This window comes from Dermacentor silvarum, chromosome 1 (genome assembly GCF_013339745.2).
Source record: "Dermacentor silvarum isolate Dsil-2018 chromosome 1, BIME_Dsil_1.4, whole genome shotgun sequence".
NCBI lineage: Eukaryota > Metazoa > Arthropoda > Arachnida > Ixodida > Ixodidae > Dermacentor > Dermacentor silvarum.
In genome coordinates, this window is record NC_051154.1 from 6,029,835 (window position 1) to 6,042,543 (window position 12,709).

Sequence of the window (12,709 nt, forward strand, 5' to 3'; positions counted from 1 at the left end):
AGGGCATGACGCTCCTCCACTCCGCAACGCACAAAGGCGCTACGGCAGGGTTCGTCGACTCTCCGACACGGCGCAGAGAAGGCTCCGGAGTCAGATTACCAACAAACACGGGTTTATTCACCCAAGATACAGCACATTGTGACAGTCACGGCACTTACGGGCCAAGGCTCACCGCAAGACTGATCGAGTACGTGCACCCGCTGCGCTAGGGCTAACCAGGTAGCGGTCCGCCAAGCGCGATAACGAGGAGTCGCGAGAACAAAGGTCTCATGTAACCACCTCGTTGCAGGCCTGTGAGCATCTGCCGCGGCGAGGAAGCGCTCACAGCCTATGGCTGCAGCATCTATCTTGGCCACAATATGGGACAGTGAATGCATAAGACACATTATCTCCTGCCAAGAACACCTATTTTCAGCCTTCCCTAAGAAGATTTTCAAGAAAGAACGGCCACTCACAATAAATAACTATTTACCCAATTCTAATGCGCTCAATACTTTTCAGGAAAAATGGTGCGAACATTGCCTGTGCTACGAAATGCAACAGCCTAGCACCTGAACCAGTGTCACCATCACAAGCTGGTGACACATGTAGGATGGCAACGAGAATGCGCCAATGTGTCTTTATTTACAAAAGCTCATTCAAAAGCCATGGGCCATGGTGTTGGGCTGCTAAGCACGATCGAATCCCAGCCACGGCGGCCGCATTTCGATGGGGGCAAAATGCGAAAACACCCGTGGTTTTGGCACGTAAAACCCCATAAGTTAAATTAATTTAATTTTTTTTTAAATCCATGGGCCACCATTCTGTTCACGATTGTTTTGGAGTCGTTCCATTAATGTGGAATATCAAGTGTGCAGTGGACCATTCAGACGACAATATGTTGTGGTCCTAGACAAAGTGCTGTCTGAGTGATGACGATGGATATTAAGTGTAAATAAATGTCCAGTTTTTGCTGGCTTCTTTTTTTTATGGTTGACTGCCGAAGTTAGAGGCATTCTACATTTTCCCTGTTAAAAATTGTGCACATTTCTTGCTGTAATAGCTTTAATGTAATTTCTGTTGTACTTTGTACCTACAAAAAAGAGTGCACATTGTGATTGGGGTGTGTGTTGGGTAAGTATTGCAGCAGCCGTGTTCTGCCTTTAGACCTGGTTGATAATTCCTTGAAGGTTGAATTAACTCGACTCTACTTCATTTACATTGCCACACTGGTACTTTTTGTTAATGAATGAACAGCGTACTCAGTGATAACCAACTCTACTTTTCTTCTTATTTTTGCTTTTGCCATTCCTGTGGTGGCATCAGCTTCATTTACAACAAAAGTAGAATGTAACTGTGCTCAGTCACATTTTAAGCTTGTAAATATTTGATGCCGTGAAAATTAGATTCAGTGTTTTGTGGCCTTCCAGAACTACTGCAAGCATAGTAATTTAGTGCTGTCAAAGGTAATAAATTTCTAACCAAATTATCTCTGTTAATTCCCTGGTTCTATTATTGGGCTATTGTCTAATCACCACATTATTTAGTTATGTTTATTAGTTTTAAATACTGTGGGGATGCGCGACTCTCACGCGTCCCCTGATGTTGTTTTCCCCGCATGGCTCCAGTCTCCTCTAATCTGGCTTTGCCGCGTAGCTTTATGGCGGCGGAGTTGCAGCGTATTACGAGAGATGGCGCTAGTGTTCCGCTGCTAACGCCACCTGATGGCGGGGGGTTACGCGGGCGCAAAAGGGAGAAGGCTCTTCCTCTTGAGGTTGGGATCGGTAAGCGATGTGGACGTCCCGCGTGTGCTCCGATCCACACTTCGCGAGACCGTCTCGCGTGGCTAGGAGCAGGGCACCGGTATGGACGAACACGGATCGTTTGAACGCGCCACCAATCATGTGACCGTACACGTGAACGACTAGGCGATGGTGTCATAGCATGGGGCGAACATATTCGCTCGCTATCCAGTGGCAGTGAGTCGGACTTTCTGATTTGTTGCGCGCCCATGTAAATGTTCTATGCGTAGTAATTCGGCTAGCGTGCATTAGTGTATGAAAGGTGCAATAAATGCTCCTTTGTTTGCACCACTGTGTTGTCGTCCCTTTGTCCCAAGAGCGGGAGTGAGACCCCACATCTGGCTGCCCAACGTGGACCTCTTGGGACATCGGACGATAATTTTAACAGTTTTGCTCGGTTCGAGACAACCTTTGTTTGAACCGAAGCGTATTCCTAGCGTGGGGATTTTGATCGCTAGTGTCGGCTGCATGCTTTCTTGAGTGAGGCGACGGATGCTGCTAAGGGCTGACTGGTATTGCGGCCTGGCACCTGGCGCTCCGACACCGTCTGGGACGGTGGGCGCCGTCAACTCGGATGCTGTGTGCGCCGAGCGGGGTAGGACCACCTCACAGAGCTAACGTCTCCTCGCAGCTGCCTGTTCTTGTGGCCATTTTGGGTGTTTTTTGGGGGGGGGAGTGCCGGTTGTCAAGGTAGCGACGCATTAGGCCTAAGGCTTTACGAAGCCGCCTGCCGCACGTGGAGAGACACAACCTGGTGGACCGTGGTGTTGAGGTGTCGCACTTTGCTTCCCTCATTCTAGTTAGCCTCGCACGAATTGAAATTACTCGTTCGACTGAAGAAAGCAAGCTTTGTTCACGTGAACTTAGCATCTGAAATGCTGCCCGAAATTTTTCTAGCCGAATTGAACATCGTACCATGTGGTTCTATGCGTAGTAATTCGGCTAGCGTGCATTAGTGTATGAAAGGTGCAATAAATGCCCCTTTGTTTGCACTACTGTGTTGTCGTCCCTTTGTCCCAAGAGAGCGAGTGAGACCCCACAATACCTAGTTTTATTATTGCATTTCTGCCTAATTACTTGTGTTTATGAAAGGGAAAATTGTCATTCACTCGAAGGTAGCACGAAGCTACAAAGAAAATCCATACATGTTTCTCAGAAAGCAAGCTTCGCAGTTGAGCAAAAATCCGTCCTGGTCCATAGTTCGAACCCGGGACCAACGTCTTTCTGGGACGTTCACTTTATCATCTGAGCTAACCATGAGGCTAGCAGATCGCAGCTTGAGGGCAAATTAATAGTCAATTTCAAGCACAGGAACTCTGAATATGGCTTCGTGCTACATTCGGGTGGATGACAATTTTACCTTTCATGAACCTTTCTCCACCTTGTGCGATTCTGCAGAACTGATTGCCACATTTAGTTGTGTTTACTTTCTTTATTCCCTAGTTCTGCTATTGTGCTCTTGCCTAATTACTCTGTTACTTAGTTGTGTTCATTTCATTCATGTCTTCATTACAGAATGAATCTTCTTCCTTCTATTTTAATCTGTATACCCACTATGGAGGAAAGAAAAAAAAGAAAGAAAAACTAGGACTAAGCATCACATGGCAATCTACAAGCCTAGTCATAAAAGGATAAAGATGCAGGCCCTTAGTCGTGTGATAGGCAAGCTTGCCTACCGTGGTTGCGTCTGCTGCGGTGGTTTCATCTTGCCTCTACTTAGGTGCAAATGCAATGTAATGAAAATGTTAACTGCAGTTCATGATGCACTGTCGCTGGTATGGTGAACCTTGAGGAGCATGTGGAAAAGTTTACCACGCTTGAGCGTTCTGCTGCTTTTCGAGGCACTGCACAGGCTCAGCGGCGACTCAACTGAGTGTGGTAGTAAGCTCGAGTGACGCCTTAGAAATTTTATGGTTGTGCGCCAGGTGTCCTAGCCTTCCTCCATACATCAAGGCAGCACACTTCAAGCGAAGTGTGACGTGTGCTGCTACAGAAAACTGCCCGTTCTTTCCTCTGTGCCTATGGCTATGACAGCGAGTGCCAATAAAAGTTACCATGGGACGTATTCTGAAACGTTCCACTTCGGCGATATTTCGCTTTTTGCCTTCAGGCGCGCGCTGATTGGCTCTTTTAGCAAAATTGAATGAGCTGATCGGCTGTTTGAGCCCGATGTCATTCAATTTTGCTCAACCAGCCAATCAGCACTCGCCTGAAGGTGAAAAGTGAAATATCGCCGAAGTGGAACGTTTCAGAATAAGTCCCCATGAACCAAACAATTCCTTGAATGGTCTGGCAACCATGGGGGACCGAGTCAACGCCCAGATAAACTCCGGAGAGGAGGCAGACATCATGCTCCCTTTTATACTCTATCTCATGAGTACCTTGCAGCACTGCTGAGGGTACGAGGAGTGCACCGGCAATATTATTGCGCTGCCTAATAGAGTTCCTGACGTAACTGTCCGATTATTGGTGGGACTAGAGAGGTTCATTTTTTGTTTGGTACATGATACATTCCAGCGATATGTAACATGTTCAGCCCATTGCGCATGTGTGTCGTATAGGGGGAGAGTCGGGAGGTTTGGAACAGTTGGAGGACTGGGACAGCTCGTGTATCTCTCCTGCAGTAAGGTCAAACGCGTTCACCGACTACTCACTAGATGGCGCTTGCATACCGATAGCCTGGCTGTAATGGTGGACGCCTTCGACGGATGGAGCTTTCTGTGACTAGAAATCGCATTTTTCATGTGTCAAAAGTAAGTATCTGCTGTTTCATTTACACCTCTCTCAGATTTAAACCACTCTGGGCTGGCTAATACCAATTTATCTCCGGAAACACACATCAGAATGTTACTTCATGCAATAACAAGTTTAGGCCTAAAAAGAGAATTTTCGCCGCTGAATGTTCTTTTTTTTTTTTTGAGGGGGCGACGTGTAGCTTGGTAGGAATGGGACAGTTGAGGGTGTAATGGGGCACTGTCCCATTCCTCCCCACAATAAAACTGGTGCTGTGTCTAGAGAACCAGCTTCATGGTTGAGCCGCATTAGATCTGAAAGCAATTATTTTTGTTTATTCATATTTTAAGCTTATAAATATTCGGTGCCGTGAAAATTAGATTAAGTAACAGACAGGCTGGCTACATAACAATTCATGCTAAGACACGCTAAAGGGGCATTATAAAATGTGATGTTGCTTCACTTAAAAAGCTTTCATTACACATTTTCGAGCAGCCCGGGATAAGCGCGTGAATAGTGGGCTGCAGCAAGGGTGCTGTCAAGTGCATGCAATGAACTTAAGCGCACTTTGTGTGCGTGAATATTTACCTTTGCGAATTATTGATCCATTTCAATTTTCAGGAAGATGCCAAGGGTATACAAGAGAAAGCATCCTGACAGAGCTCAAACATCGAACAGTTTGATGCTGTGAGATTGGTGTTCGATGAAAAGAAAAGTAGAAGTGATGTAGCAGCTTTTAAAATATCAAAATCATCTCTTGGCCGAGCAGTCACAAAGTACAAGGCAAGCCGTGACAGAGGCAGCATCTTGTTCAAGTCCAATTTGGTGTGTGGAATGGTCTTCACAGCAGAAGATGAAGTACTCTTGGAAAGAATATTTGCTGAAGGCAAGCAATAATAAAGTTCTTTGTCTGTCTGTCTGAAGGCAAGCAAGGTGCATTATATGGGCTTACAAGAATGCAGGTTCGTTCACTGGTGTACTAATTTGCAACCGCCTTAAACCGGAAGTGCCCGGCGTCATGGGCAGTCAACAAGGCAGCTGGAAGAAACTGGTTTATGGGCTTTATGGACTGCCATCCTGTGCTATTGCTTCGATCGCTGGAAGCGACCAGTCTCGGTTGGGCAACAAGCTTCATTCAACAAGAGCAAGTAGATGCTTTCCTTTCAAACCTGAAAGGTGTCTATGACTGATGCAAGTTAACTCCAGACCACATCTGCAATTGCGATGAAACGGGATTCACAACTGCACACAATCCACCAAAGATAGTAGCAGCACGGGGTGAGAAGCAAATTGGTCAAGTCACATCAGCAGATCGTGGCAAAGTGGTGACTGTTCTGTGCACTGTCAATGCCATAGGTTTCGCTCTGCCGCCAGTGTTAATTTTTCCTCAGGTGAGATTTAAAGATATTTTTCTGAAAGGAGCCCTAGCCAGAAGTCTTGGTTTGGCAAACAGGTTGGGATGGATGTCCGGCGAACTGTTTTTACTGGCATTAGAGCACATTGTTAGACATACAATGTGCTCGGAGGAAGAACCCATTCTTTTAATTCTTGACAATCATGAAAGCCATGTCAGCATCAGCACCATCACCAAGGCCAAAGAGAGCAGCGTCATCCTGCTGACCTTTCCCCCACACTGTCGCCACCGCCTGCAGCCACTTGATGTGTCCATGTATGGACCATTCAAATCTCGGTACAACGCTGCTTGCATTGATTGGCTCATAAATAACCAAGAGAAGGCTATTTCCATCTACAGTGTTGGAGAACTGTTGGGATCCGCCTACGTATTAACGGTGACGCAAAAGAACATAATCTTGGGCTTTCAGAAAATGGGCATTTGTCCTTTCAATAGCGAACCCTTCACTCCAGATGACTATTTGATGTCATCAGTAACTGGCCAACCCATAACATCCCCAAGCGGAGAGGTGTCACAGCAGGCAGCCACCATCATCAGTGAAACGAACAGCTCAAGCCTTCTGGAAAGTGTTTGTAAATCTGAGACACGCACCAACGGAGCTTGAAACATCTCTACAGATGTCATCACACCTATCGTCAATAAAGCAGCCTCAACGTCAACTGCATCTCCATGCCGATGTTCCAAGTGACCTCAGGCCCTACCCTAAGGCTGCACCACGTAAGATAGGGCAAAAAAAAAAAAGGAAGAAAGGCAGGACAAAAGTTCTTACAGATACGCCAGATAAGCATGCGATTGAACAAGAAGCTGCAGAGATGTTTGCGCGACAGAGTCTGAAAAAAAGAGCGCTTAATGCAGTTAGGACTGTTGCCACTACTCATCCAAAAAAGACACGACTTCAGAAGGATATCAATCAGTTCTTTAAGTGAAGAAGAGACTGTTGTCGTTGCATTTGACGATTCTGACAGTGACACGTAAGGTTTCGGTAATGAGAGGCACAACATTTCTGAGGCCGATTGGCTGAATGAAGCTGTTCAAGTGACAAAAGGTGGCGTTGTTCTTGTCAGGTTCAGTAAAAAAAAAAAAATCTCGCGTCTATTACATGGATAAAGTCGAGAGCAGTGGCAACATTGACGTCTGTGTCCAGTTCCTGCGAAAGGAAGAAGAGAGCTGGAAGTTTTACTTTCCTCCTCAGAAAGGTATAGGGACTGTACCAATGACAGACATAGTGATGAAGCTGGCAGTGCCAAAAACTATCGGGGGCACAAAGCGTTTGCAATCTTTCATAAAGTTTGATGTTGATCTATCGGCTTATAATGTTCACTGAATACATTGGGACCAATGCGTTACAGTTGTCCCATTCCTCCCAAGTGATGTCCCACTCCACCCAAAGGGAGGGGTGGGATGGGGACACATTTGAGCCATTAGAAACGTTTTTGTGCAGCATGCTTTGACTTGTACTATAATTCATCAAACATCTTTTTACATTCAAAATAAACAAAACTAAACATACATTTGTGAAAAGTGTCCCATTCCTCCCCTACTGCGTTTACCACCGGTAACTGTAATAGCTACCTTAACCGCGTTTACGTAGCAATTTGGCAGCGCCTATGCAAACCAGACCGCCCGCTTCGATCCAAATTCGAGCCTCTCTGCCCTGACAGCAAGAAATGACTGGTCGAGTCAGTCATTGCTCAGTGCCATCGTGTTTTCGGGTGTGTTTTGTCATTACTCTTGAGATACAATGTTTGTTTTGGCACTGCTAGGACTACAGAGGTGGTGCCTAGCTGTAAAAGTGGTTTCATTTTCAGTGAGCAGATAGCGCCACAGCATTAGCACTGGCGATGCATTGACGATGCGAAATGCCATAAAGGTCTAATTGTTCACTGCATCTTCCAGTTATTACGCCGCTCTAGTATGGTAGGTGGTGAGCAAACGCTAACGTCGAGCATACAACGCGGCACGGGTGAACATTTATAGAGACGTTTGCCATTACTACTGGCTAAAGATTCTGCAAGGAACTGCTGAGAAAGTGTATAGATGAAGCGGAGCCCAGCTGTCGCATTGAAATAAGTGCAGCTTATTGTTACAACGCCAAAACATTTGTTCTGTCGATCCACCAACCATGGAGGAGGGCAGAGCAGATGCTGAGCAGATGACACGGCGCGGATGAACACATTTTGAGGGGCGTTCAGCCTTCTTATTGGTTAAAATGTCCTGTAGCTTCCACAGGGCTGCAAGGAACTACTGAGGTAGAGTTTTTTTCCATCCTCCATAATACCAACACCTACAACCATTTGTTTTTTCATACAACGATAGGACGCAACACATCAAGGAAAAAATACAGGTGAAAGGAAAGAGCGTCACCTTTCCTTTGTACGTGACGCTCTTTCCTTTCACCTGTATTTTTTCCTTGATGTGTTGCGTCCTATCGTTGTATGAAGAATGTACCAACTAGCCCAACAACAAGTTTTATTAAAGCCATTTGTTTATTTCATTTACCCTCAGGGCTTATAGAAAGCATTATAGGGGAGAGGCTAACATAGCATTAAGAGTGACGTACATGGTAAGACGACACAATAGAACAGAAGCGATGGTAACAATATAAAAAAAATGACACTTCAGTACAGTATAGTGCAGCAATAATCACAGTAATAAGCCACAAATAAATAACACGGGGAGCAGACTACAGAAGTGAGGTGTGAAAAGATTTGATGTGAGGTACATGTTAGATGGCATTAGTAAGCACGGTGCAAGATCGATGGGGATCTGTGATGTTGACCAAAGATGCAGACAGATTATTCCAGTCTCGCCTGTTATTGGAAGGATTGAGTTAAGATACTTCACTGTTCTGTCAGGGAACGCTTACTTTATGCTGATGATCAATTCGAGAAGGAGAAGAGATGCAGAGTAACCTTAAGGCATTGTTGTGGTAGTATATTTTGTGGAAAAGGCAAAGAAGGGACAATTTCTTGTGAGTGACGAGAGATGGGACGCTAGGCTTAAGTTTCGTGTGGGTGACACTGGTGGTGCGATCATACTTCGATGAGATGAAACGGGTTGAACGGTTCTGTACGCTTTTAAGCAACTTTGTTAACGTATCGTAAGTAGGATCCCTGATGGAAGAGGTATGTTCCGGGTTAGGTTGTACGTATGTGAGATACACCTGCTTTTTAAGAGAAGCTGGTGCAAACCCGCCGTGGTTGCTCAGTGGCTATGGCGTTGGGCTGCTGAGCACGAGGTTGCGGGATCGAATCCCGGCCATGGCGGCCGCATTTCGATGGGGCGAAATGCGAAAACACCCGTGTACTTAGATTTAGGTGCACGTTAAAGAACCCCAGGTGGTCGAAATTTCCGGAGTCCCCCACTACGGCGTGCCTCATAATCTGATTGTGGTTTTGGCACGTAAAACCCCATAATTTTTTTTTTTTTTAAGCTGGTACAAGAGGAAAATTCCGTTTTAAGTAACCAAGCATGTGATTAGTTTTGGATGTTATGTATTCGATGTGCTTATTCCACGTCAGGCTATTAGTAATGTTTACACCCAGGTATTTATAAGTGATAACTGATTCAAGGAAGATGTTAATGGAGTAATGAGGGCAAGGTCAGTTAGTACAGGAGATTGGCATAGATCTACATTTAGAAACATTACTCTCTATGTGCCATTGTGTGCAGCATTTGGAGATATTATGGAAGTCAACCTGCAGACCTGTGGTTGACCTTCACACAGTGAACCCCTCTCACACAATACTTTGAGTAAACAAATAAAATACACATTAGGCCGCACAATGTGCGAATTTATAGTGCAAAACTTTATATTTGTAAAGATAGATCAGAGATGCTTATTTTACTTTGTGAAAGAGGCACAATGCATAATTTAGAGATACAAAAGCAGTCCGGCTCCTTGTCATGCAGGTGTTTACTATTAGTAGTAAAAGGGCTTTCAACTGTACATTCTTTCAGGCTGTAAAGAGGTCGCACAGGCGCCTGGGCCTGGCTCAGAAGCTGATGGACCAGTCATCTCGTGCCATGGTGGAATGCTTCAACGCCAAGTATGTGTCTCTGCATGTGCGAAAGAGTAATCGGGCAGCTCTCCACCTCTACACTAACACTCTTGGATTCATGTGAGTGATCACCTCTCTGCCTTTGTTGTGCTGTATAACAACAGTCCCTTTTTATGCCCAGGATCAATGAGATTGAGCCAAAATACTATGCTGATGGTGAAGATGCATATGCCATGAAGAGAGACCTTGTGAGCTTTGCAGCCCAGGTACAGTGCGATCCTGTCTTCTCTAAGCCTAGTTGGTAGGGATGCTTGGTTTTTATGCGGTAACCAACGCAGTTCACGTTCCTTTTACTTTTGTGTTGGGGTGCAACTGAAAGAACACGGATGTGAATATTCAGGAAAACAAAAATAGATTACATCTGCAAGCTCTATCTTTGCATTGCTGTATGTTGGGCGTGTTGGTATTTGAACTTGGATAACATTTTAGTGGATGGCGAACAAGGACAGAGGGGAGACGTAGATAGCATGATCCACTAACTTCAACATTTTCTTCCTGAGAAAATTCATAATTTTATATATACCATGCGCAAAAGTGCCACTCCTGGTCAACACATCAAACTGCTTTTTCCAAAAGGGCTGTCTCTTTATCAAGAAGATTAATAGACGACTGACTACACAGATTTCACCACTCTGCCTGATAGCCGGCTCCTCTGTAATTTCGAAAACATCCTTATCTTTGTGCCTGGCAAGAATCACACAATCTGTAAACAAAGGAGCGTAGCCACACTCCTGACAGTGAACAGATAGATGACTGTCACGGTAATTTTTTACATGTAAACAATCTTCTCTTAGATGGTCATTAAAGGGGCCCTGAACCACCCATCAGACTTGGTGAAAAAAATGCATTTCGCGGATAGCATGCGCTGCTGTGAACCTCTCAGCCAAATTTTGCACTCGTTCATGGCGCGTGGGGCTCACGAGTGGAGCGTGAACTCACTTTTTTCTCAAACACTCTCTTTTCAACAGAGGCCTTCTCACCCTTTCGGGGTTGCCGGCAGCTGCCCCTTGACTTCAGCGGGCAGTTTCCCATAGAACGCTGCCATTGGCCGATAGTTGACATCAATCAAGAAGTTTGTTTGGATCGGTGTGTTTCTTCCTGCTGTTACTGTGTGTATTTGTTATTGCAGTTTACTAAACAGGCTGAAGTAAGTGAAAATCTCGAATCCGAATTTCAATAAGAATTACGTACTTTTCAAAGAAGCTAGTCTGCTCATGCTCGGCTGCACCTTCCCGTGTAGACATGAAACTTGGGCCACAATGCTTATCAGGGTTGTAGCTGTCCGGTCTCACTAATTTCTATTGTTTTGAACGAGCCTCTAACCACGCGAAACTTAAGGTCACACCACACGTACATTTGCCAGTGCGCACTCATTCCTGGCTTCCCCTGGCTAGACGTCTTGTAAAAGATTGCTTCATAGTGAGCTATTGATAGCACTTCAAAATGTGCAATTTGGATGTGGCTTCTCTCCATCGGTCAAGCTGGTGCAGGACAAAGCCAGTTTGCACCACATAGCCTGGCTAGGCTGGAGCACGAGTGCAAGCCTACATATATGGGGTATCGCTACAAGTGGACTGCACTGTAGTACACTCTACCTAGAGCCACGTCACCCACAGAGACAAATCAGAGCATGGTATCTGCTCTCCGCAGCAGACGCAGCCACATGCAACTGTAGTGCACACAACAGGCTCTGTGGGTGACGTGGCTCTAGGTAGAGTGTACAACAGTGCAGTCCACTTGTAACGATATCACATATATGTAGGCTTGCACTCATGCCTACATGGGCGGGTGCAGCCGAGCATGAGCAGACTATCGATAGTCAGCTTCTTTCAAAAGTAGGTAATTCTTATTGAAATTCGAAACGGAGATTTTCACTTACTTCAGCCTGTTGTGCACACTACAGTTACATGTGGCTGCGTTTGCTGCGGAGAGCAGATACCGAGGCCGACCGCATGCTCTGATTTGTCTCTGTGGGTGACGTGGCTCTAGGTAGAGTGTACTGCAGTGCAGTCCACTTGTAACGATACCACATATAATGATATATCGGTTATAACAAAGAGTCGACTTAAGAGTATCAACTTATGCACTAGGGCTATGAGAAAAAAAAACATATGTAGCGATCAGAATTTTGCTTCTGGGCATTGTTTTTCATGCAGAATAATCGTGAAATTTGCATTCCTAAAGGCCCAACAACAAGGAACGAATTGTCGGCAATGGCCGGTGGCACGCGGTGTCGGCACTCATCGAAGTTTATTGGCGGCTCTCGACCACAAGAGACTCTCGGCTTCGACGTATTTCAAGCGTGGTGCAAGTGGCCAGATTCTCTCTTCTTAATGCCCCCGAAATTAGCCGGCCAGTTTTGCAAAATGTCGCGCTAACAGAACAATCGTTTTTACTTCATAAGGACTTCTTGTAGTTTTAAAACTTAATAAAAATTGGCCGTAACTCTGGTGCAAATATATACAGTATTTTGCAGCTTGTCTGTACTGCAACACGTAGCACCAGTGACATAGCATCACCAGCAGCTGTCGTGCTCGCTATAAGTGTGCACTTCGGCATTCCTTGCATGTCCCTGTCTGGAAATGAGTACATCATTATCTATGATACCGTACAAAGCTGCACCATTTGCAATTGCCGGAGCGTGTGCGAGCGATCGGATGCTTAGGACGCGGACGAGGCACTCGCGGATGGCAGCACCGGAAGCTCGCTTTGTAAAAGGC

At 45.5% G+C, this 12,709-nt stretch overlaps 1 protein-coding gene across 3 annotated transcripts in view; it reads left to right on the forward strand.

The window, feature by feature from the left end:
• Nucleotides 1-12,709, forward strand: part of LOC119456281 (N-alpha-acetyltransferase 10-like) — a 71,332-nt gene that overhangs the window by 37,845 nt on the left and 20,778 nt on the right. The window contains exons 5-7 of one of the 3 annotated variants that reach the window (XR_007465285.1): nt 9,889-10,049; nt 10,111-10,195; nt 10,958-11,075. Coding sequence is in view for 2 of the 3 variants with exons in the window: in XM_049660874.1 (XP_049516831.1) it covers nt 9,889-10,049; nt 10,111-10,195; nt 10,958-11,023 (312 nt within the window). In the remaining variant the exon portion in view is untranslated. The remainder of the gene's footprint in view (nt 1-9,888; nt 10,050-10,110; nt 10,196-10,957; nt 11,076-12,709) is intronic. The other 2 variants (XM_049660874.1, XM_037717980.2) reach the window with 2 other exon arrangements.